This window comes from Myotis yumanensis, unplaced genomic scaffold, assembly GCF_028538775.1.
Source record: "Myotis yumanensis isolate MYYU_CA2020_CCGP unplaced genomic scaffold, mMyoYum1.0.hap1 SCAF_16, whole genome shotgun sequence".
Taxonomy (NCBI): domain Eukaryota; kingdom Metazoa; phylum Chordata; class Mammalia; order Chiroptera; family Vespertilionidae; genus Myotis; species Myotis yumanensis.
Genome location: NW_027223767.1, coordinates 28,025,496 through 28,051,975, shown reverse-complemented (window position 1 = coordinate 28,051,975; position 26,480 = coordinate 28,025,496). Strand labels below are relative to the sequence as shown.

At 44.8% G+C, this 26,480-nt stretch overlaps 1 protein-coding gene across 9 annotated transcripts in view; it reads right to left on the bottom strand.

The window, feature by feature from the left end:
• The window catches only part of MSI2 (musashi RNA binding protein 2), a 348,954-nt gene extending 338,940 nt beyond the window's left edge, over positions 1-10,014 (bottom strand). For 3 of the 9 annotated variants that reach the window (XM_070394320.1, XM_070394318.1, XM_070394319.1), the window contains exons 1-5: positions 9,881-10,013; positions 9,541-9,581; positions 9,133-9,214; positions 8,338-8,422; positions 4,305-4,346 (exon numbers count right to left, since the gene is read on the bottom strand). In XM_070394320.1, coding sequence (XP_070250421.1) covers positions 4,305-4,346; positions 8,338-8,422; positions 9,133-9,214; positions 9,541-9,581; positions 9,881-9,942 — 312 coding nt within the window. In that variant the 5' untranslated portion in view covers positions 9,943-10,013. Of the gene's footprint in view, positions 1-4,304; positions 4,347-8,337; positions 8,423-9,132; positions 9,215-9,540; positions 9,582-9,880 lie in introns of all 9 variants that reach the window. The other 6 variants (XM_070394316.1, XM_070394317.1, XM_070394322.1 and 3 more) reach the window with 5 other exon arrangements.
• Between the last annotated feature and the right edge of the window lie 16,466 nt (positions 10,015-26,480).

Sequence of the window (26,480 nt, the reverse complement as noted above, 5' to 3'; positions counted from 1 at the left end):
ATTTCACAAAAATAATTCAATTAATAATACTATCAGCAGACATTTTTGCCAGGTGCCAGACAGAAACTTGCCGCATTCACCTTGGAAACAGCTCCAGGTGAAGCACTACACGGTCCCTGTTTTAAAGAGAAGGAAACCAGGACTAGAAGGGGCGTAGGTAACGCGCCTGGGTCACCAGCTGCAACAGAAGGCAACTGGGAAAGGTTATGGCCTCTAAGACTTAAGGAGCAAAATGGCAACAGTGGGGAAAACTTTCTTATACACAAAGATAATGAGGGCAGACAGAGCTATGCCCAGACTCAATCTTGCTACAAGATCCTAGGCAGTCTCTTGGTTTGTCCTACAAGAAAAAGAACCCACAAGCTTGAGCAAAACTCTTCCAGGCCGCCAGCACATCAGTCCAAAGGGACGGAAGGATATGTGACATGATTGATCCCAATCATCTCCGTTTCTCCAACGGCTTCAAATTAAGTCATCTTTTTAGAGTAGCATGACCATTTTAATTTTTAAAAAGATAGAGGGGGAAACTCTTACATATTTCACAAAATGAAATGATCATCTGGAGAAATAGGAGGATACAGAACAGACCCATCTTCTTCTGATCAAAATGCACTTCACTAATTAGCGGCCACTAGTCTCTGAAGAGTCGCCCCTCGACTGGTTAATAAAGCCCCATCGCACTTCACTTGAGACCGTGAACATTTACATCGCAAAGGGGATAAATGAACGGCGGGATTCAAAACTCCTCCTTCGGTCGCTCGTTAAAATTCTGGTCAAAACAGGTTTTTATTTATGTGATACATTAAAGAATATTATGACAGCACTAATACGAAATCTGTTCTTCACTGCCAGGGATTTTCTTTCATCTTAAGCTACAGTTTCTTTCCACTGGTCTTGTTTTAACACCTCCACGGAATATTTCTCTGGCGAGTGTCAGTAAGGAGGGGCGGCCAGAAAGCACTGAAATGAATTGTAACCGAAACACACGCTGACATGTCATCTACAAGCTCCTCACCCAGTCGACGAGGAGGGGCACAGCTCACCTTGCCCCGGGACCTTAACATGCACACGCAGAAGTTTTACTGAAGGGAGATAAACAAGAAATAAATAAGTCTTGACTTAAAGTTCTCTATTCCTGCCAGCGGGTTTTGGCCTCCAACATGAATGAGTCTGAAATCCCCGTGGCTGGGCTCAGATTCTATCAGAAAATAACGGTGGACAAGGAAGGTGCTTTCTCCCCACCCTGCCCCAACTCCCAACCACCACACACCTCGCCATTTCCCCAGCTGCCTCCCTGGGGTTGAGCAACTCCAGAACCATCTGAAAAGATGCCCCGGGGGTCAGATGGAGAGCTGCTAGCAGACAGTGCCACACAACCGGATGATATCATCGGGGTTGGGCTAATCACCCAACCACGGCACCTCAAAGTCCTGAGATGCTGGCTGTGGTTCTGCCCCTCACAGCCTGGTGACCACTCTGACACCTCCTGCCCCTAATAGAGAGGGGATACAACACTACCCCCTACTCCAGGCCAGCGCACTGAGAGAGGGCCCAGCATGGAGCCAGGTTGCCTGGGTGGGTTCCTGGTAACACTTCTCAACCCACGTTGCACTGGGGTTTCCTCATCTATAAAAGAGAGATAGTGCTACTACCCACCTCACAGGACAGAGGTGAAGACAAAATGAGTTACTATACATAATGTCCCTCCACCGTGCCTGGCACTTCAATGCATATCGTTATTATTATTATTACCAGCCCTCTCACCGAATTGGGGTGAGGGGCTAATTAAAATAACAGTAAAAACAGCAGGTAACACATAGGTATTACACTGCACCGGGTCTTTTTTTAAGTACTTTACCTTTATTAATTTATTTAATCCACACAAAAACTCAACAAGATGGGGAAACTGAGGTGCAGGGAAGTTCGATGATTTGCCCAAATTCATACAGCTGATGAGTGGCACAGCCGGGATCGAAAGTCAGGCTGTCCAGCTTGATAATATCAATAACAAAAATGATTAAACCAACAATAATGGTGGTGGTGGTGGTGGTGGTGGTGATGAGTTACGAGGCCCTCACCCTGTGCCAGGCTTTTATTCTTCACAACAACCTTCTGAGGGAGATACTGTCATCACTCCCATTTTACAGATGAGCAAACTGAGACTGAGAGAAGGCAATTTGCTCAATGTCGCTGGACCTGAGATTCAGATGGAGATAACGGATAGGAAAGTCCTTTGTAAAGTGTGTCATAAAAAACAAGGTATTGTTATAAAATCCCTAGAATCCCATGGAAAGATGTCCTTCCCCAACTGGTTTAATGTTTCTTCACATCTAAGTGTGACATTCACCTAAAACATCCCAGGCTCCGGGTTGGCGAGGGCGGGGGGGCGGGGCGGATAGGTGTGTGTACACGCTGACAAGTTTAAGAAATATCCTGTCTCGTGTTCAAGTTGAATGCATCATTGAAAAACCAAATGCCATGATATAGTAAAATGAAATATGTCCTAGCTTATGTGGCTCAGTTGATTGAGCGTCATCCCATGCCCCAAGAGATCACCAGTTCGATTCTCGGTCAGGGCGCATGCCCAGGTTGTGGATTCAATGAGAAGCAACCAATCCACGTATCTCTCTCACATTGATGTTCCTTTCTCTCCCCCTCTCACTTCCTCTCTCTAAAATCAATAAAAACATCTTTTAAAAAGTCTCAGTCTTTAAGAAGCATTTAAAATTGCTAAATCCTTCATCTAATTAAAAATATATATATATATATATACACTGCCTTCTTGTAAAAAAATGGGGGGAGAAGCAAGTGGGAGGAGAAAACAAGTCAAACCCATGGTTTGACCAAGTCAGGGATTTTTCCAGTTTCCCTCTAGAGTAATCTGACCCCAGTTCTGGGTGATCAAATGACTAACCTGGAAATTTGAAGATTCATACTTAGGGAAGAAGCAGCAATTCTCCCAAACCCAGGAAATGCTGCTTATTCTGGAAGCCTTCTGCAATGTCAAGGGTCACCCAGAGTTCAGAAAGCAACTTTTAAGCAGTTCAGACAGTCCCAAAGTTCGTGCTCAGTACAGAAATAATCGAACTGCTTTGGCTCATTAATTCCTTTTATTCGCTTAACATTAGAAAAAAATGCCTTAAAAAAAAAGTATTTCACTCTATTTACTTAAGGGATTTGTGCTTTCTTAGATAGAAAGGAAGAAAAGTAAGAAAAAAAGGAAAAAGAAGAAAGGGAGGGAGGGAGAGAGGGAATCGCATGGCAGAATCAGACCTGAAATTCTCAAAATACCAGCCATAATTCCAACTTTTTCTTCACTAACGTGCAAAACCACTCCTCCCTGTAACACAATCACAAGGTTCCACTCTGGGAGACCGAGCTTAAAGAAATAAACTGAGTTTGCTAAAGCCACAGCCCGTTTTCTTTACGACCTACAATCAGAAGCTTCACCTTTTCCCCTTTCCTTAAAGAATGCCAAGGCCACAAGGTGCAGATAAAGTCTTTCTTCCAATGCTATACAGGAAAGAAAAAAAGTTTAATGCAAAAGTGCAAATTTAAAGGTAAGCCATAAGCCCTTCACGTTTCACCTCAGGCTCGGGCAGCTGTGTTCCCACAGCCACACCTGGCAAGCTCAGTGAAAACTCCTAGCGACACACTTCTGAGAAAGCAAAGGCCTATCTCAAGCCTTTAAGCAAGTCTTGTAGTACCACTCGGACAAGCTTACAACATTTGCAGGACTTCTCCGCCCAGGCACCAGCACTTGCAAGAGCAGTAGCGGAGCGGGTTTCAAGTGTGCCCTTATTTATCCAACCAACCCGAAAGCCAGGCATCCACAGACTCCCCAGTCGGATTTAGGTCTTTATGGGTCTACGAAGTTGTTTTTCCAAGAGAGGACAAGCTGCTAAAATTCTCCTCCTCTCCATAAACTCCAAGTTGTAAGGCCTCAAAAGAGTACCCTCCAAAAAGGGTCACAAGGAAATGTCCAACTTTTCCTGATATGATCTTGGCAATGCTTAAAAAATAAATAGAACACTTGCATAGATATTGCACCAGACGGAGCTGTGTCCTCCCCCTAAGGATCAGGCTTGCCCCTGCCCTAGCTGTATGCTCAGAACCCACCTCCGGGTGGCTGACTTGCAGACGCAGGTTATCTCCAAGCGCCTGGCCTCTCATAGCCACGTGCTGTCACCAGGAAGTGTGTGCACCAGGATTCAGTGCTGCATTGCCAGAGCTGTGTTTGAAACCTGGAATCCTAGGCAACCGTGTCTGAGTGCTACAATCCTATTGCCAGTTCTCCTACTTACCTTGGGTTGCGCTCGACGAGGAAATGCAACCTTGGGGTCAATCTAGGAGAAAATGGAAAAGTGGGAGTCAATTGCAATACTTTCAGGAGAGGGAAAAAAATTATGATTAATCACCTAATTATTAATCACTCATTTCTCAGGCTTTGAACCCAGCTTTTAGTAACATCTCGGGCAATCCAGAAAAGTTTTTTAAACTTGGATCCAGACATAATGGTTTCTCCCCAAAAATGTAATAAACATAGCTAGCCTTTCTGAAATGTCCTACCATGTTACTCAACGTGTGATACTGTTAATGAACCAGATCTCATGGATTCTTATGTAGGCCAGGGCCTACAGACACTGAATCATACAGATACTGAATGCATCGATCTAATCTGCAATGCATGGCTGGGAGAAAAAGATGGGAACATAATCACTGAAAAAAATCATAGCCTGAAAATTAAATGTAAGAATCTTCCAGCAGTAGCTGGATGGCATTTCTTCTCCCCGGTGAGAACTAAACAACACAGGAGGGGAAGGGGATTCCAAAAATTTTGAAAATCAATGACATCCAAAAACACTCCATAGACATCCAACGCAATACTCTGCTTGAATTAATTCACACGTTTTTGCAAAAGTTATCTAAAATTAATCAAAGGGATAGTTTATTCTGTAGTTATATCTCAAAAGAAAACAGGTAGTAAAAGCTATGGAGCCTGACTTGGTTCTTAAAAATAATAATAATATTAAAATAAAGGAAACACATGAGCTAACATCCACCTGGATTTTAAAAATTACAGAGGAGTTAAAAAAAATCTATAAGCAACCTAAACCCAAATAAACATCATCAAGAGGAGAGGGTAAAAATAATTTTACTAAAAAAAGAAATGAGAATGTAGCATAACAATCAGGGTATTCTCTTGCCCTAACCCCAATCCCAGTGGGAAAACATCCTCAACCCTCGATTAGACCACTGACAGAACACGAGTCTCAATCAGGGACTGGCTTTAAAATTCAAACAATTCCCACGGAAGCATTTGAATCTAGTAGGCTGGGGAAAAGGTGATGAATAGAAAATATGGGTAGGGAAGGAATAAAAAAAGATCCCCAACGTTGATTTTCATTAGATTTCTAAATGTCATGAGTCACTGGGTGAAATCCAATGGGGAGAGTGGCATGAATGTTGCTACCACGTAGTTATTTACAGGCTTTGCCTCTCAGATTAAGATTCCCCCCCCCCCCCTTTTAAAATGTAAATCTGAACCTTCATTTCAGTTCTGCCAGGGGGTTAAATAAATAAATAAGAGTAATGCTCTGGGAGAAAGCACAGAGGGAGGAAAAGCACACGACAGATCATTCTTGTTCGCAGACTTCGCATCCCTTAGGATCCTGGCGGTTAAGACATACAAAGACCTACCACTTTTATTAAAGTGGTTTAAAGACCTAACAAAAGTCTGCAGCGTGTTTGTTTTCTACCTTTCAACATCACCTGAGAAATGAGAGATTAGTTTTCAAACACTAAAAGAGAGAAATCTCTGATCTAGGAAACTATCCTTTCATCAAGATTAACATTACCGCATCTACAGGTGTATTCAGCGCTGACTAGAGCTGTCTACGAGAGAAATACAACAGGTGTGGATTTCCATTCTGTTGACCCAGCGTAAGACAGATACGTCTCTTCTCTTCGTAAACACTCTCAAAGTCTTTTTTTTTTTTTTTTTTAGCTGACAGGCACACAATTGCAATAATAAGCCATCTTGTTTGTCGGGTAAAAGGTGAGGGACATGTTAGGGAAGAGGCCAGGAGCTGGAGGGGGCTGGGAGTAGGGAAGAATGGAGCACTAAACAAAAATATCTAAAATTACAAAACTCAAAGCCAATTCGGAATTCCTGCATTGGATGTCTCGATTACAGCGTGAGTTCCACAATGAGAGTTCTCCGGTGTGCTGAGATCTCCAAGGGAGAGGACAGGTCAAGGTAAGCATGGCAAATCCCAACCTTTTGCACATCCCTGTCAACTATTTTTTTAAAACGAACAAAAAAGAAAACTACCAAAAATTAAAACATTAGTTAGTTAGGTTCAGCTCTACTTACTGTAGCTACAAATCCTCTAGGAAAGGACTAGGGTACTATTTTGGATGTGAATGGCCATTACCTAAAGAAAGCTTTTAAGGTAACGGTAAACAAGATCCTCTGTTTCCATGTCAATAAACCAACCGCTTCTGCCTCCTGCACTGAACGGTTGAAACAAAGTCAAAAGCTATGTTATACTAAATCATAGGAACTAAAACACGTCTACACACAATTAGGGAGGGGAAACTGCAGGCTTTGCACCTGAGAGTGAGGGATATGACCCACCAGCTACTGTAGAAACCAAATACTCCTTCGCCTACCCAGGGTGGGGAGAGGGAATGGATAATACATTCCCGAATTTGCTTTGAAATATTTGCCCTCTAATGTTACTAGCTTTCTGAAATGTCTAGCCAAAAATCAAAGAGTAAAATAATTCTTCAAATATCCATTATCATCCTACAAACAACCGTCCCTGAAATTATATGACCTAAAAGGACCAAAAGGCTGGGCCAGGGGCTATGACAAATCCAGTACAATTAATAAAGCACCTTAGAGTGTGTAGAGTCTTATCCAAAGAGGGTAAATTTGCAGTCATTGCAGGCACACCAAAAGTGGCCAGGTTTTTGTCCTTTTTTTCTTCTATTTAATGTTAAAGTCCAAAGGGACTTGGAGCCCTGGCCGGTTTGGCTCAGTGGATAGAGCGTCAGCCTCCGGACTGAAGGGTCCCGGGCTCGATTCCGATCAAGTGCATCTGCCCGGGTTGTGGGCTCGATCCCCAGTGTGGGGCTTGCAGGAAACAGCTGATCAGTGCTTCTCTCTCATCACTGATGTTTCTATTTCTCTCTCCCTCTCCCTTCCTCTCTGAAATCAATAAAAATATTTTTTTTTTAAAAAAGGGACTTGGAATATCATCTCGGTTCCACTCCTTTATTTTAGAGAAGAGGAAAGTGAGGCCTGAGGCAGAGAACAACTTTCCAAAGTTTGAAAGGGGCAGCTGGGACTAGAACCCAATCCCTTGCCTTGTCCCACTACCCCACCAGAGAAGTGAGTCCCAAGTAGCTCAGCACTGCACTCCAATGTCACCTCAGGTCCCCTGCTTTAGCAAGATGTATAAAAACTGTGGGAAAATTCTAGAAGATATAAAGGGAAGGGAGGTGAGCACAGAGCCAACACAAGGGTCTAAATAAAACATTACACATACATACATACATACCCCATTAAATGAATTATTCTATACTGATACTCTTTCTTCCCTTCCACTTCTGACCTCTACCTTGAGACTTCCCCGCCCCTCAACACCAGGCTTCAAAACCTTCTAAATGCTATAAAAGTACCCACACTCAGAATAAAGAATCTGAGAAAGAAAAGGAAAAAAACAAATCACTTTGAAACCCAAGGCCTTATCAGCCTTAGATTTCACGACATCTGGAGTCAGCCACTGGATGCCCAGTGTGGCCCTGGGAGCGTCTCCTTTCCTTCCCAAACCCCATTCCAAAACCAAAGTGCCGCAGGAGGAACCTGTTGCCTGGACCTGGATTAACGCCCCCTGGATTCTTCCTGACCCCTGGCTCCCTGAGCCAGGAAGCAGGCTGTGCCTTCTGAAAGCCAGTTCCCACAACCACAGTTGGTTAAGCGTGCTGTATGCTCCCTCTCTGCTCCCTCGGCTGACAAAGAAAAGTTGCCTTTGCTCAGTGGTGGAGTTTCTTTACAGGGTCCCTTGGCCCTGAAAATAGCACCACCCCCCCCCCCCTCCAATGGACCCCTCCCCCAAGTCTAGCTTGGCAGCCACTGGGACAGGCTCTAAAAACAAAACCCCACACCCAGCGATGGTAGCAAACTTCAGTGCCAATTCGCAAGCTCTGCTTAAAAGTACCTGGCTCTCAGCACAGAAGCAAAAGAAGGCACTGTCCCTTTAAGTGGGGCTGTCAATGCTCAGATTGGTCCTGAAAAGGGGCAAACAACAACAAGGAAAAGCAACCTACCGTCTTGGAATCTAACTCATGGTGGGGCTGACCTAATACTTTATCTACACTTGCTGGGTCTGTGAACGTGACGAAACCGAAGCCTCTGAAATGAGACAAAGAGGGAGAAAAACAAACAAGAAAATGTGACACCATTGAAAGCAACAGGGAGTGAGCCCTACTGCAGAATGGGGAGCAAAAGTTCCCCCGCGCCCCCCGCAGTCCGCCTCCAATCGCCCTCGGGTCTACAGCCCTCCACCTCGCAAGAAACGACACCAAGGTTAATGGGGGAAGTGGACGGGGGCAGGGCTAGTGGAGGTAACTTGGAAAAAGCTGGTGTCTCCACTCTTTCGCCACCTCAGTTTCCTCTCCTCCTCCTCCCCTTTCCTTTCTTAACGCTTTGTTTTATTCCGATGAAAACCCGGCACTTAGGAGAGATTCATCCAGCTCCCTAACGGGGGTTTAAGAGTTTGGGGAGCTGGGAGTGGGAAGAAGCATTAAAAAAACAAAAAACAAAAAAAAAAACTACGTGGAAAGTGAATGAAGCTGAATGTCATTTTAAACAGGAGAAAAAGAAGCGACGGGGAAATGACTTAAAGACGGAGAGCTGGGGATCTCTATAACCAGACAGAGTTCAAGCCCCAATTTACAATAACCTTTGAGGTTATGGGGACGGGGGTGGAATAGAGCAACGTTCGAAACCAGCCACATGCCTGAGCCCCATTCTAAATCCGCTTAGCTACTTAAGACGCCTCCAAAAATAACACTTAAACTTTGTTCTAAAATAAAGGCAAAATCCAGAAGGGAATGGTTTACCTGGAGCGTTTCGTAGTGGGATCTCTCATGACCATACATTCTCTAATTTCTCCAAATTTGCTAAAATAGTCTCTAAGGCTATCTGTAGAGAGAGAAAGAGAGAGATGGGGGTGGGGGGAGAAGGTGTGGGGGAAAAAAGCAATGCAAATTTTGATCAAGGACAAAAACCAAAAGTAGTTTTCTGTTGTTATTCTGTTTTGTTTTTGCGTTTTTTGCACACGCGGGGGAAATTCGGCAACAGAGGTCGCATAGAGGGCTCAGAAAGGATTTGCTATTTAAAAAAATAACCTTGCACAGGAGAAGTGGGGAGCCAATGGCGGGGGGGGGGTGCTCCTACACTGGGATAACAAAGAGCAATAAAGAAGCCAAGAAGGGGGGGACCCAGGCGTCCCCCCCTCCCTCCCTTACCTGGTGAGGTCTGCCAGCTCAGTCCACCGATAAACATTTTACTAGAGGGAGAAAACATAACAGAAGTGAGCACCGATGTCAGATCGGCCATTTTGACGTGTAACTTACAAAAGCTAAAAGGAAAGCGGGGGGGAGCGTTCAAGCGAGAGCCGGGAGGTGGGGTGGGGGAGAAGGTGACGGCGAAATGCAATCCAAAGGTGTGTAACTTCCACGGGGGGAGGGGGGCGCGCGGGAGGGGCCGGGGGGGCGCGGGAGATGCCGGGCTCCGCGCACCGCCGTCCCCGCCGCTGCAAGGAGAGCGAGCCCGAGGCGGCGTGGTGGGCAGCGGCTGGAAACTTACCCGGGGTCGTGCTGGGAGTCGTTGGCGCTGCCCGAGGTGCCTTGGCTCCCATTTGCCTCCATATCTGAGCCCCCCCGCCCCCCCACCCCCAAAAAAACCGAGCCCCACAGCGATCGGAGCGGAGCGGCGGCCGACTCCGAGCCCCGAGATCTCCCGCTCCCTCCTGCCCCTCCTCCTCCTCCCCCCCCGCCCGGGCTCCTCCGAATCTCTCTGCGAGCGGCGGAGCCGGGGCAGCGGCGGAGCCGTCACACGTGGGATCGGCTTAGCTCAGCCCTGCTGCTCGCACACCCCCCCCCCCCGTCCCCGCCCCCCCCAGCCCATCCCCACCTCTCCCCCTCCTCCTCCCCACCCCCCTCTCCTCCTCCTCCTCCCCCCTCCTCCCCGGCGCACGTGGGGCGGAGTTCTATAACGTCGTGTAACCAATGCCGGTGACGTCACGCACCCCGGTGCAGCCCCCGCCTGCCCGCGCGCGCACAGGCGGCACCCCCCCCAGCCCGGCGGCCAGACCCACGGGGGCGGTGCACGAACCCCGCGGCCTGAGGGGGCCCCGCCTCCGGGCGGGCCGGGGCGCCGGGCGTGAGGAGCGCACCCCGACTTCCCTGGATCACATGGGCTGAGAGGAAAGGGTGGATCGGGGAAGGGGGAGGCGCGGGAAGCGAGCGGCCGATCCTCGGTCGGACAGGGGAGAAGACGACCCCCACCCCCGCTAGTTCGGCCTCTCCATTCAAGTTCGCTGGCCGCGGCCGCTGGGATCCGGGGATGGCACCAGGCGCCCGCCCGGTTCTGCGCCCTTTTTCCAGCCACCGCGCAGAAATTTAGGTCAAGGACGTCGGGATCAAACCCAAACCCTGGCTCTCCTTGGGCGGCCCCCGAGATCTCCCAGGATCCGGGGGCTTCTGGATGGCCGAGACCCTCTCGCACAAACACCAGCCACAAGTTTTATTTTCCTTTCGCGCTGAAGTTCTCTTTGGCTCTCGCTCCACACCGGCAAGTCTTGCGCCGCTCCCCGCCCTTCCCCGGCAGAGGTACGAATCCGTGCCCGGGAAAGGTTATTTTGGAACTTTGAGAAACTGACGCGATTCCAGTGGTGAGAAAGCGCCGAAGAAAGGGTTTCCACGTTAATCATACAGCGTTTTAAAAAATAATAAAATACGTTTATAGGGGTCAAGGTCAAATGATTGAGATTCAAAGCAAAATTTTGTATATAGTAAAAAAATTAGTTTTGAAGGGTTTCTGGGATGACTGGGAAGGGTAGTTATTTTAGGAAATTCCTCTCCCAACCTTTCCATAGTATGCTTGCGATTAAAAGAGTCCAAGACTCCCCACCATCTGGGGAGGTAGCTGAGGGTAGCTTCAGACACCCCCTTTCACTCCTCTCACCCGTTACCTGCCACCTTAGGTGTGGTGCAGCTGCAGGATCTGGCACACAGTAGGAGCTTAATACTGACTTCATCCCTTCCTCACTGAAAATTCTAAAAAGATGTTTGTAGCTTCCCAGAGGCATCTCACACTTCTCCAGCAGATTCCAGGCTGGCCAAATTCAGGCTGGATCAATTTATAGGGTATTTAAAAACAATTATCCTTATTGTTTTAAATTATTACAATACCCTGACTTAATATAGCATGAGGGGCAAAAAGCTGTAGTTCACCGAACACTCAGACTAGTGTTAAGCATGAATCGATGCCCAGTAAACACTTTTCCATTAAATGTGATGGGATTAGGACACAATGGAATACACTCAACACCAAAACTACCAAACCCACTGTGGGTCTTGGAAAAGTGGAAGATTTGGAAAATCTCCACACCAGCCAAAGCTTGTATGACCAGACTCTCTTAATCTCCCTGTCTCCTAAACTGAGATAACTTCTCCCGGTCGGGATTGATGGGTTGAGAAGAGGGACTGAAATAAGCAAATGTAAAAGTCCCCTTTTCACTGTAAACCTAGAAGGGTCATGCTTATTATCAATCATTACTTCACATGACTTTTAGAAGGCGCTTTAAAGCTTTATACCACAAGCGCAAGCATTTTCTGTAACTTCAAGCTGCTTCCCAAATCATATAGGGTCTCACATGTTGAAGAGCCTGTTGCTATTACAGTAATTCTTTTATTCTCAATAACAAATGCAGACAACAGAGCTAAAAGGATTGTGTTTGGGATGTTTATGCTAGAACTGCCGACCATCAGAGGTAGAGAGGCCTTTCCTGACCCAACCCCCTCATTTTACATCAGGGTCCCAGAGAAGTTAAGCTCACCAGGCCGTACCCTGCCCCCACCAGTCAGTTCTTAAAAGGGGTTCTGGCCACCAGTGCAATGCCCTTTGGCTCTGCTGCCCGCATATTTATTCTGTCCTTCACGAGGCAAGAGTAGGGTGTCCTTGTTCCCTGTTGTGGACCTGCACAAGCTGACAGCGAACTGAATTAAAAGCCTGAGAGGGGCTAGCACTGCAGTTACAAAGTCATTGAGAAAGAGCTAGATTTTTTTTATCTCCATTACTACATTGTTTTTTACTTATTTATTTTTAATGTATATGCAGTAACATTTGCTCTTTGTATTCTGTAATTCTATGAGTTTTAGCAAATGCCTAGAGTTGGGTAACCACCACCATAATCAAGATCCGGAAGACTTTCATTGTCCCCCCAAAATTACCTCCTGCTGTCCCTTTCACTGCATGGATTATAATAGGTTGTTATTATTATTATTATTATTATTATTAGGCATTTCCTCTCCAGTTCACTCACTTAATGTAGCCCCTGGGTCAGAAGAATTACAGAAGCAGGATGTCAGTCCTCCACGCTTAAAATCTCGACAGCTCATGATACTGTTGGACACTCCCTTCTTGTAACTCTCTCTTCCCTTGACATCCTTGATGCCCACATTCTTCTGGCTCTCCTCCTCTCTCCCCAGCCATTCCTCCTCTCTTTGCCCGGACTCCTCCTCTTTGCTTTCAGTATTAGTGTTCATCCTCAACCCCCAGCTTCACACCCTCTTCTGGGTGAGCTCCTCTGAGATGGGTTTAAATACCATTTACGTGCTGCTGCCCCTCAAAATCTTCAGCCCGACCTCCCCACTGAGCTCTAGGTTCCAGTTAATTTCCTATTCAACAGCTGGATTTAGCCTTCTTAAAGGTCCCCAAACTCAACATGCCCAAACCTTGCTTTTTCCCCCCCTAAATCTGAATCTCTTTTAAGGTTCCTTCTATCATCCTAGAGACAAGGTTGACCCGTTCCCATGTGCAATCCATCATGAAAGTCTGTAGTATGTGGTATTTAGGTCTTCCTACATCTCTCTCAAATTCACCTTTCCAGTTACTGCATCCCAGATCTTCCACTTGAACCCCTGCAGTAGCCTCCTAAACATTCTTCCCACACCCATTCTTATTCCAGTAATATGTCTAGAAAGCTTTCCCTAACCTTTCTGACCAGGTCAGATACCCTTTAGTATGTACTGTTATTATCCTGCCAGAATGTCCTCTATGTACCTTACTCTGTGTGATCATTTGCTTTATTGCTCATCTCCTCCCTCAAGCCCTAAGCTCTCCGTTTATTAGCACAGTGCCTGTTGGTGCATGGTGGACACTCAATAAATATTTGTTGAATGACTGAAAGGATGAATGAATGAATGAATGAAGGTCAACATTTAATTTCATTGTAGGATTTTTTTTTTTATCCATGTCATGAGTCAAATTGGCTGTAATTTTCCCTTCTCGTATTGCCTTTGTCTGGTTATACTGGCCTCATAAAATGAACTGGTAAATGTTCTTTCTTTTTCCATTTTCTGGAACAGTGTGTATAAAATTGGAATTATGTGTTCCTTGACTGTTTGGTAGAACTTGCCGGTAAAATGTCTGGCTCTGGTATAAACATTTCCTAGGCTGATTTTTAACTACGGATTCCATTTCTTTAATAGTTATGAATCTCTTTGGGTTTTATACTTCGAGTCAATTTTTACACATTAAATTTTTCAAGGAAATTATCCATACCATCTTGGTTTTCACATTTATTGACAAAATGCAGTTCATAGTTTTCTCAATATATTTTCTCTGCCGCATCTATCCATATCCATTTTTTCATTCCAAATATTATTGTATATGTATCTTCCCTTTTCTGAGTCAGTTGTGCCAGAGATCCCCCTTTTTTAACTGGTGTTTTTTTCCTACTTTCTACTAGTGTTTTCAAAGGATCAACTTTTAGTTTAACACTGTTATCTGTTTCATTAATTTTTGCTTTTATATATTATTAACATATCTCATATTCTTATATAGAAGAACATATACCATATATAAGATATAGAGTATTATTAATATATACCATATGTTATTTTCTTCCTTCTGTTCTCTTTGGGTTTGTTCTGTTGCCTTTTTAAAAGTTTCTTGAATTGGTGGCTTAAAGTAATTACTTGTCGGCCCTCTCATTTTTTTTTTTTTAAATGTTCTTACTTATTTCAGAGAAAGGAAGGGAAAGATAGAAACATCAATGATGAGAGAGAATTATCTATCGGCTGCCTCCCGCACGCCCCCTACTGGGGATATAGCCCCCAACCCGGGCATGTGCCCTGACCGGGGATCAAACTGTGACCTCCTGGTTCATGGGTCAATGCTCAATCACTGAGCCCACCAGCCGGCCTCGTTTTTTAATTTTGACATTTAAGGCTACAAATTTCACTCTGGGTACTACTCAAACTACATTTCACAAAATATATAGAATTTTTATTATCATTCCAGGCAAAGAATATTTAGATATCAAATATGATTTTTTTTCTTTGGTTCACTATGTGTTTACATTTCTAAACATAAGGGTTTTTTTGTTTTGATTTTTAGTTATTTATGTCTAACAATTGAATTCAGGCAAGAGAAAGTGGTCTTTATGAAGCAAATTCTTTGTTACCTGTTGAAGCTTGCTCTAGTAAATGGTCAGTTTTTCATAAATATTCCATATGGTTTTGAAAAGAATGTGTATCCCTTAATTGTTAAGTGTAGCCTCCTATATGGGTCTATTAAATCAAGCTCATTAATAATGTTATCCAGATTTTCTATAGCCTTACTAATATTTTGACTGCTTGATCTATCATTTTTATAGTGATACATAAGAATCTCCTTACCTGACTGAATTTGCCAATTTCTCCCCTAAATCTCTCAAATTTTTCTGGAGGGAAAAATTATTTTTAAAATATGGTAAGGTACATCAGAAAGAGCTATTAAAACCTATGACTGTGCATTTTTCTCATTTTTACATTTTATTTCTCTTTCTGCTTCATGCATTTTGAGGCTATGCTATTAGGTATATACAAGCTTAGATTTATTATGTTTTCTGAGTGAACTGTTTAATATACGCACAGATAATATTTAAATCTAGTGCTTTTTGCTTTAAAGTCTATACCAGCAATAAATATAACCACTCACACTTCTAGTTAGCATTTGCCTGGCATATCTTTTTTCATCCTTTTATTTTCAACCTTACTATCTATGTCTTAAATTTTTAATTGAGTCTCTTCTAAATAACATATAGGTGAGTATTGGTTTTTTTATTTATTTTATTGGCTAGGAGTTTAGTCCATTTACATTTAATGTGATAGCTGATATATTTTTTAATATATTTTTTATTTCAGAGAGGAAGGGAGAGAGAGAAACATCGATGATGAGAGAAAACTATTGATTAGCTGCTTCCTGCACACCCCCTACTGGGGATCGAGCCTGCAACCCGAACCTGCACCTGGGCATATGCCCTTGACCAGAATCGAACCTAGGACCCTTTAGTCCACAGGCCAACGCTCTATCAACTGAGCCAAACCAGCTAGGGCAATGGCTGGTATTTTTAATGGAACTTAGGGGCACAAGAATATATTAATCAGAATCTCTGGCATAAATATACTGTCATCATTGGGTATATTCATGGCCTTGTTCTATTTTTTGATATTATGAGTACCTGTAAACCTACTCAACTAGTGAACTAAAACAGTAACAATGACTTACAATTACCTATGTGCTCCTCCCCATCTGTTCCCCCTTCTGAAGTAACCACCAATCTCAGTCTTGCATATATTACTCTTTGGCTTTAAAAAAAAGTTATATCAAGTTTTTATCACACTCCTGTTTTAAAATTTTATGAAGAATTTGAGGCTTTAGTTTTATTCAGTTGGTAGTATTAAGATTCAACTAGATTGTTGCGTCTGGTTGAGGTTCATTATTTTTCATAGTTGTATAGTATTTCATTGTATGACTATGCCACAGTTTAGTTTGTCCATTCAACTGTCATAGGCTTTTGGGTTGTTCCACTGTTTTGCTTTTATGAGCAGAGCTGTCATGATCATTCTTCTCCTCTGCAGTATGTGGGCAAGAATCTCTCTTTGGAGTGACTACTGGTTCGTAAGATATGTGACTGTAAAACTTTACAAGATAATGCTAAACTGTTTTCCAAAGTGCTCTTCCGATTTGTACTCCACTAGCATTGTATAAAAGGGCCTATTGATCTACTGATTTCTGACATATTTAACTTGTCCTCTTTCTCATCTTGCACCTTATATTTATTCTTTATAAGGTTTTTGCTTACTTCCTTTCTTCTCTTCTTTTGAATTGATCAAGAATTTTTTTGGTTCCCTTTCCTCTTTCACTAATTCGGAAGGTGTAAGTTCTATTTCTATTCTTTTAGTGATGACAATTTTTAACATGTACATTTGATCCAATCCCCCCTAAAACAACAATAAACTAAGAATGATCCAGCTTCAACTACATGCTCCCTTTTACATGTTACTATTGCTGGTTATTTTAGACCCTCCTGGTTTTTGCACCCCTAAATTTAATCACTGTTGTCATTTTAGTTGTATATAATCATTGTTCAGATGTACACGTTTACCATATTATTCACCTTTGTTTCTAGCATACTATTCCTTTTTTTCTAGGTACCAGTCTTTTCCCTTGAAACATATCTCTCAATAATTCTTTCAGGGAGGGTATGTGAGTGGATGCTTTCTCCATTAATATATAATTGTCTTATTTCACTCTTATACTCCAATGATGATTTCTCTGGGCACAGAATTCTAAATTGAAAGTTCTTTTACCCTCAGCACATTTTTACTGTCTTCTTGTGTCTTTATTTATTGCTGAGACACTTGCTGTCAGTCTAAATGTCATTCCTTTGTAGGTAATCTGCCTTTTTGTTCTGGTTTTAAGGTTTTTCTCTTTGTCTTTGGCTCCCTGCATTCTTACCATGCTGTGGTCAGGTATGAAGTTCTTTTCATTTACCTGGTTCAAGATTCATTGTACATCCAAAATTTCAGGATTCCTGGTGTGTGTGTTTTTTAATCAAATCTGGGAAACGTTTAGTCATTGTCTCTATAAATCCTGTCTCCCTTGCTTTCTTTCAGTTTTCTCCTTCTGCTACTCGTAGTAGGTACATAATGCACCTTCTCCCTCTGTGCAGCACATTCTGAACCTTTCTCCCAGACTTCCCTTCACTTTGTCTCCCTCTGCTGCTTCCTGGGCAATTTCCTCAGGTCCACGTGCAGTGTTTCCTTCAGCTGTGTCTAATCTGCTGGGTACCTCTCCACTGAGCATTTCATTTCAATGATTATTTGTGTGATTTCTAGAAGTTGTATTTAGTTCCCTTTCATATTTACCTTCTTTTTTTCTGTCAGGTTCTTACTGAGACATGATCATCAAAGGGCTCCTGGGGAAACTGAGGCAGGAGATGGCATTTCTGCATGGGTGAGGGAAGGCACTAACCCGAGGGCCCTGCTCCTTGCCCCCGAACCTCACACTGAGAACTCTCGGAAGGCTTTCCGTGTGAAAAACTGGGAGATCAAGGCAGGAAGACCTTTCCACCCGTCCTGGGATTGGGGACAGGCCATGCTGCCCAGCAATCTTAATCAGAGGACCTGCACCCATCTGGCACGTGCGTGATGCCTTCCATACTGTGCCCAAGGCAGACGTTACTAGTCAATCCTGCTCTGTCCCCGATTCAGGGGCAGGCCTTGAAAACTCCAACGCCCAGAGCAGCAGGTGGAGCCCCCCTGCCTGTGCGCTGGGCTTGTCCGCTACTCAGCACCTTCTAGGATGGATGGATGGACTGGAGACCACCTTTTGGTCAGTGACCAGAGACTGGGCCCTCGGGTCCTCTTTCCACCCTCTCTATCCACATCTGTCGGGTTAGCAGGCCTGGTCTGGGAGCAGGGGGGGCCCAAGCTCCGGTCGGGGCCCAGGTCCCGGGCTCAGGGTGGTGCAGGCCCCATTCGAGCCATGGGGGGCGGGGGCAGGTCTCTGGCGGCCTGAGCAGCAGGGGCCCTGCCCATAGGCCCATCAATAGATCCCCTTCACTCTCTTGTTGCCGGGGTCAAAGGGAGATTTCAGGTGAGCCCAGGCAGGATAGGCCACCCCCTTCCTCTCCAGGCTTAGTCCCCACTCTTCACGAAGTCCGGGGAGACCAGGTGCTTGGCGGCTCGCACCAACTTGTGGGTGGAGAAGGGGAAGGCCTTCTTGCTCAGGTCTGCATCCAGCACCTCCTGGAGGATGGCCCGGCTGACAGGCCTGAATGCTGGTCATGCCCAGGTCCTCTGAGCTGTCGCTGAACTGGCACCAGAACTGGTGGTCCTGCAGCACTGAGGTGATGTGGGACCAGTTGTGCTGGGCCATGGCCCCGCCCACAGCCAGGTAGAAGGCATCCCCTGCAAAGGCAAGGGCGAGGGGCAAGGCCTGGGGGAGGAGGGACAGGTCGCTCTTGTCGCCGCCCCACGGGTTCAGCATGCAGGTGTACCCCTACCTTCTTTTTTAATACAGTTAGGCTATTTTCTCATGGTTTCAAATGTTCTTTTATGTCTTTAATAATTTTTAACTCACTTGTTTTATAATCTATCTGATAGTTCTATTGTCTAAGATTCCTGGGACTCTTGTATCTACCACATCTTGGACATGGTGGATTGTATCCATGTATATGTTGTAGTTTAGCATTGGGTCTGCATTTTTATATTCATTTTTCAGCTTTGGGGTTTCTAGACCATACAGGTAAGGTAAATTCCAGCCCCAAATTTACATGAAGGCTGGGCTGTAGTCCCAAATCCTCAGCAAAGACTTTTTTTCTCCACTTTCAACTCATGCCAAGACAGTTAAGTTTTCTTGTCTTCCTGTGCCATTGGGGAGATTTTTTTCCAATGAATTATTTCTATAATGATTCATCCTTTGGAGGGTTCCAGATTTATGTGGGGATCTCAGTTCCATCTCCCCATTTTTAACAGGCCCAAACCGCAGTCTCTTTTCCATTCTGATGCCCAACCTTTAGACTGTCAAGACTGGCAAACCTGCCCAAGACCAGCTCTGCCTCTGCGTGCTTGCTCACCATGTCATCTCCCTCTTGCTTCTTGCACTGGGGGCCTTCCCTTGCTGTCCTATGAGCTCATTTCAATAGGTGTTTATTGCATTTTGACCAGTATTTATAGATGATTTATAATGGGAGGATTTTCGAGTTCTTTAGTCAACAATATTGCCATAAATGGAACTCACTTCCATTTATTTTTAATACCTTCACTTTGAATGCACTTGTTCCTCAGAGTGCTGTAGCATTTAAGATTTCTGAGTAATTTTGCTTCTGAATAATCTTTTGTGGGTAAGGCAGCACTAAATGAACTCAAATGAGGCAAACACAGGTCCATGCAGCTATATTACATTTACCTGGGAACTTTAAAAAGTACTGATGCTTGGTTCCACCTACGAGATTCGGATTTAACCGGTCGGTCCAGGGACAGTCTGGGTAGTGGCCTTTTTAAAAACTTCCCAAGTGATCCGAATAGGCAACCAAGGCTGAACATAATTCTTTTACAACATACCGATGAAAACAAACAACCATAATGATCCCTGGGCTCCATCCCAGAATGTCTGACTTGTTTTGCTTGGGGAGGGCCCCCAGGCATCTTTTTTTTTTTTAACTCCCCTGATTACTGTAATAGGGGTCAGAACCAGTGAGTTACCTGGGCATGTTTTGTTGGAAGGGAGGAGTTCAGATAACGTTAGTGCTGGAAGCATGAGAAATCACGTACTCCAGCAGGGCGTGCTGTCTGCATAGCAGCCCATCCGACTGCTTTTTAATTATGCAGATTCCTGGAGGTTGTGAGTGGGTAGACTTAATGTAAGGCAGTAAATCTCTCGTTCCCCAAAGGGCTGTGATGGGCAACCACGTTTGGGATCCACTCGGTTGGCACCTCTGGTTTTACAAAGGAGGAAACCACCCCTGAGACAAGTGGTATTTTCTCAAGGTCATGGAGGTGATTGAGAGGAAAAGGGACTCTTACCTTCCAGTGTAGTGTCCATTTCCCTCATTTCCAAACATAAAGCCTCCTACTGCCTTCAGACAATCCTGGCCATTAGAAAGAGGCAGATTTTAGATTTCTAGGCGGTGATTTCAGGAATGTGGGGTTTTCTGTTTTGCTTTGTGTGTGGATGGCATAGCCGAAGGAAAATAAAATGGCCTGCTGCCTTGCATGTGGGTCTTACTAGGAGTTCGGTGACCTTGAGCTGATAAGCCACCATCAGCCTCAACTGCCCCTCTGGGGTCTCGGCAGTTTTAAAATATATCCATAAAATGGTTAATATTCCTCCAAAAGGGGAGCCTAAGTCCCCTCCCCCTGAGAGTGGGCTGTACTTAGTCACTGGCTTCTAATGAACAGAGTAGGGAGGAAATGATGGTGGGTGACTGCTGAGTCTGGATCATAGAAGGCATGTGGGTGCCGCCTTTCTCTCTCTCTTGGATCTTGCTTTGGGGGAAGCCAGGCGCCATATCCTGAAGACACTCAGGAAGCCCGATGAAGAGGCCCACGTGGAGAAGAATGGCAGTTTCCTGTCGACAACCTGAACTAACTTGCCAGAAAAGTGGACCTGCCAGGCCCAGCCAAGCCTTCAGATGACAGCTACCACAGCCCACGTCTCAACTATTACTTCACGAGAGACCCCAAGCCAGGCCTTTGATCTTACCCATTCCAATTCCCAACCACCAGATACTGTGTGAGATCATGAATACTTGTTGGTAGAAGCAACTGAGTTTTGGGGGTAATCTGTTACACGAAATAGGTGACATTAGTATTAACAGAGATACTACAAAATGCACCGAAATAGAGCTGCTTACTTATAGGTTTGCAACAGGATTCACATGCTAACATTTATAGAGTGCGTAAGTTAGACCCTGGCCAAATGAACTGCATATTAGATTTAAAGTAGTGATTGCGTATTATTAATGTTATCAGATTGCAACACATTTCATGTTCAATTACCTACACTGCTCTTTCCGGAGCATCTCTTTGCTCATCTTCTTATCCCCACTGCACACTTATAAAAGGTCACTGTCAAGATATGAAAGTATATGTATGATTTAAATGTCTCGACTCAGTTACTAACAACCGTGAGCATGTTTTCAAATTGGAAAAGCTAGGTTAATTTAAACTCGCTTTTTCACACAATGCTCTTTGTTTACTTCTTGGTATTACGTTTCACTGCCACGCCGAGCGCCTTGCTGATTAAGGAGTCTGTTCACTTTATCTGTCTCCTGGAGTTACAAGCCTCACTCTCAAGAACTGCCATGGCAGACTTGGCACCAAAAAAAAAAAAAAAAAAGCAAACCATCTTTTAACCAGAAAATATTTAGTGAAATGAATTTTTACTCCTAAAAATTCCAGCAAGTATAAATTCCACGTCTAAAAGTAATGGGCCCTTTGTATTTCCTCAAGAATTAGGACTTCTGAGCACAATCTTAAATTCGGGGCTAGTTTGTTTTCTTCCAAGAAACAGAAAATAAGCCTGTGTGCATAGCTCCTAAGTCGGTCCTTCTTCTGGACTGAATAATATGGGAAAACCAAGATGGTATCTTTCTAACAGAGTCATAACTGGAGGCATAAATTATCGGGGGACAAGGGGGGGTGGGTTTGGGGGGGGAGGACATGAAAAAAGTATGCAAAGCCGAAAGTGAACTTCTATTTTTCAAACGCTCTACTGATCTAACATGCAACTATCTTTATGTGTAATTTACTTACTCCTAACTGTTTGATATAGTCAGAGACATAAAGGTCTTTGTAATTTAAATGAAAGAAAAAATTTGTTTTGTTTTGTTTTTATTTCTTTTTCAAACTGGGGAAGGAAATGCAAAAAGCTCCCTAAAGGAGGAAACAATAAAAAAAAACATGTTCAGCTAAATGTTTCCTTTTGCATGTTCACACTGGACCCAGCTAGAAGCCTGGTGCTGAGGGGAAGTTTTGCTCCCTTTTGTCGTCTCTGCCTTCCTCCTTCCTGGTCTCCACCTCAGTATTATCACACCCAACCAGGGCCAATGCTGCACACAAATCCAGCTGAATAAGAACAGAGCGGACTCCTAATTAGTATCAACATCATTCAGTGAATGACCACAGCTGAGGAGCCTTCTGGGCGTGGCGGGGACAGGGATCAGAAGTCTTTCATCTCTGTGAGTTACAAGAGGTGGACAGGACTTGCAGTTGGGAGTGAGGCTGGCTCTAGCCCCTTTGGGTAGCAGTTTCCCGCAGGGGATGCTCTATGCCAAGCATGTCAAACTCACGGCCAGCAGGCCGCATGCCTCCAGCCGTGAGTTTGACATGCTTGCCTATGCCATCCTGGTAAGCCCTTCCCCAACCACAGCTCTCTCATATGAGTCTGAGCATGGTAGCCACAAGAGATAAGCCTCAGGAATTACACAGGAAGTTACCATTCTCATTAAAAATATCCCAGAGCTGCTCGCCCGTGCACCTTAAAGCTGTTTAACTGCTGTTTGTCGTTCTGTCATCATTATTCTTATACGCGCAGGTAAATATTTTATTAAACATCTTCACTGCTTGGCAGTTGGGAGCCCTTTGCCTCCTAGAGCTGGCAGTGGCCCAGCACTGCTGGGGCGGGTGGGAGACCGTGGGCCGCCTGGACACCCGGCGGTGTTAATAGAGTAGCAGTCCTTCCCACCTGGAAACCATTTTCTCCTCTGGCCTCTCGGGCTTAATCTTCCATTTCTTCTTTTTTAATCAGTTACCAACTTAGTCTTGATGAAAGGTGCCGGGGCCCCCAAAAGAAAATGGCTATGCCTTTTAACTCCACCTGGAAACGGTTGACTCGGGGCCTCCATCACCTTCCCTTACACCTCTACACCCAATTAGGAACCTGCCCCACCCCCAGCGTGACCCACCTTGCCAAACAGAAATCTAAATGTCACAGCTGGAAACACGCAGTGCCCCTCCACCCAGACTCCTCGCACAGTCTGCAGTTTCCATCTGGGAACTCCACACATCTCATAGTCATTCCCGCCGCCAGCCTCACACCCCCGCCAGCTTGCCAATTTCCCAGCAAGCTTCTAACTCAGGCCCATAAACCCACCCATTAGTTTGGACCAACGTTGGGTCCACCTCTTGAAAACTCTGCCTTTTTACCAGTTACACACAACTGGAGGTGGCCAAAGCAGAACAGTCGGGTGGCTGTAGGGTCATCCCATCCTACCTTTGAGCCTGCAGGAGGCCACCCAGACAAGATCCATTTCTGTGAGAAATTACAGCGTTGGAGGACTGGGGGTATGACGCCCTCTTCTGGCCGATGGTGGGAACGCCTACGTGTACCCGTGCCTTTCAGTTCCCTCTACTGGCAGAGGAAAGAGAAGCCTTCTCACCTCAGGGCCCCAGATTCCAGACTTCAAAGTCCTGCTATCAAATTCTGAGACCCACCCCCCACAGATCCAAGGGTTTCCTAGAATTGAACCCAAAACCCGCCACAACAGCCCACACCAAACAACTAATTCCAAGTGGCTGCAAAAAAGTAATGCAAGAAAAAGAGGGAGAGAGGGGAAGCACTATAATCGCTGAAAGGGGGTATTCAGGTAGGTGGAAGTCAAATCCGTTTAGCCAAACATGATACTGACACACAGACAGAGACAGAGGGAGGAAAGAATAAGAGAAAATACTAGATGTGGGGACAATAGAGGATAGACTGTAGAGCAAATTGCTGAGTAAAACATTCATGCTAAAAATAATACCGCGTGGAGAGAGCATAAGAAATAAAAATGTGGCTGTACCCATGGGTCGGAAGAACAAGAATCAGAACAAAATAAAGAAGGGATCACAATCCATGAGGAAAGGGAATGAACGTAGGAATAATTTGAAGCCAACCAGAAAAGAAATTTCATCACCATCCTCGTGCTTTTGTGGATGGGATCGATGATACTGGAGGTCTCAACAGTGGCTGGCCATGCCTCTGGCTTCTGAACAGGCCCCCAAGACCCCATCACCCACTCAGCAGATGCCACACAAGAAAGGAGGGCAAGACCTTTGTTTGTGTCTCCTAGTCTGAGTCATAGATAATCATGAGCATTCAAAAAAAAAAAATCAATTGCCCCAGTGGCTGATGGGGAGGCCTGGCTTGACAGAAGGCGTTCATGAGGAAGACCTGGGGGGGTTAGCTGATCGCAAGCCTGATGCAAACCTACAGCGCACAGAGGCTGTTGAGAACCCTAATGCAATCTTAGGCTCTATTAATAGAACAGCAGAGAGTGGAAGGAGGGAAGCAATAATCCTGGTGTGTGCTGGCGGGTCAGGCCACATGCAGTTTTATGCTCCATCCTGCGGGCTATATTTTAAGAGAGGAACTGGCAAATTTAAGGCTGTTCAGAAGAGCATGAAAAGGATTGGACGCTGGTATTTAGACAGCACTGAGATTAGGCTGACAGTCCTTTTACAATTGGCGCGATCAGAATGCTTACTGCACTAAAGACACAGAATCTCAGGCGCCAGTACCAGGAATCGTTTCCAATATTTACTAAACCTCCCTGAGCGTTTGAGGAGGCCCCTCTCTATATAATGGGGATAATACTCTATCCAATCTACCTGCAAGCATAGTTTGGAGGATAGAGTCTGCTCCTTGGGGTTGGTGTGTACTGAGCATCTAGCTGCTAGCTGTATGCCAGGCACTGGGGCACCAAGAGGAGCTTGAAATCTAGGTGGACAGATAGACCTGTAAACAGGTACTTTTGCATATAATATGACAGATGGTGATAGATATACGCATTGATTTGAAATGAGATGCAAATAATTTCTTAGAGGGACAGAGAGACAGGAGAGAAAAACAGAGTCTCTGTGAAATGTGCACTTGCAAATGCAGGAGGAGGAAAAGGAATCACTGGCAGTTAGGGAGGAAAGATTAGAACCAGAAAAACTCAGAATCACAAAAGACAACTGTGCCAGATGCCACTGAGATGTCCAGGAGGAGAAAAGCTCCAGGCCGCTCCCTAAAAGTGGAGATCAGGAGCTCATCCTTAGTGGCCAAAAACACATTTCAGGGAAAACGATAGAGACAGACTTCATTAGGAAGTCTGTGGATGGATGCATTTATTGAACACCTACTACAATACCCAGCATGGTGCTGCACACCATGGAAGCTTAAGAAACAGAAGTCCACTTTGATCATTGGTTGGTGAGTTAAGACTAACACTTAATATGTCCGTTAGGAAGTAGTGGAAGATTAATATATGGATTGTTCAACTGGGTGAGCCAGCAGATGGTGGTTCAAATGGCCAGCTGGTTGACCCAGGATGTACTCCTTATGCTTATGAATGCCAAAAGGGGATGGCATTAGTGCCCTTCAAACATGGCCAACCTGATGCTAGTTTCCCTTCCCCTTGTTTCTTGGGACGATGCCTTTCCCAGAGGTGTTCAGACATAAGATGCCTGTCCTAGCATCGCTCATGTTTGCTCCGGTTTTGTTATTTACCAGTGAAATTAATATTACTCTTTACTCTGCTCATATTCTAGATCCAACATGCGTGTTTTTTTTCATCAGTAGGTTTGTGTTTGGTTGATTAGTTATTCATGTATAATGTAAGATGACAAGAGCCATAATACAGAGGAATAATTGTGGAGGATGCAGGCGTACAAGCTTAGGAACTGGCTTCTGTTTTTCTGTGTGTGTGTGTGTGTGTGTGTGTTGGGGAGTGGGGGGTGGGCAGGTTAGTAAGGCATTTGGATTACTTACAGATGGCTGAAATTCTCCTTTTACCAAACTGGTGACTGAAGCAAAATAGGGGAAATTAAACTAAATGGTGTTTGTGGCACATGCCCCATCTCCTTGATCTGCATCATAAGCCCCATGGACTGCTGATCGGTGCTGTACAATCACTCAAGTCACCTGACTTCTCTGGACTTGAGTGTCCCCATCTGCATCATATGCAATGTGCCATTTTATTTGTTGACTTCTTTCATAGGTTAAATGTTTGCGAAGGGAATCCACCTTATAGACTGGCTCTTCCTCTCATGTGCCCTCTGGGACTCCCCAGAACCCCTTTCCCTCAGAGTAGCCAGAGCGGTCTCTGTGTGATGCAGACCAGATCCCCCAGTGGCTTCCCGCTGCTATCAACCTCTCGGGTATAGCTTAAAGGGCCCTACGTGAAATGATCTGGGCCTGCTTTTCCAACCTACTGATAGAAATCTGCCACCATACCTACCATGTCCATAAAAAATAAAATAAAATAAAATAAAGGTTTCCCTCCTTAGACCCTTTGCATATGCTGTTCCTTCCTCCTGGAATGTTCTTTCTCCCCGCATTGTATGGATGTCTCCTTATTACTCTCCAATTCTTAGTTCAAATACTA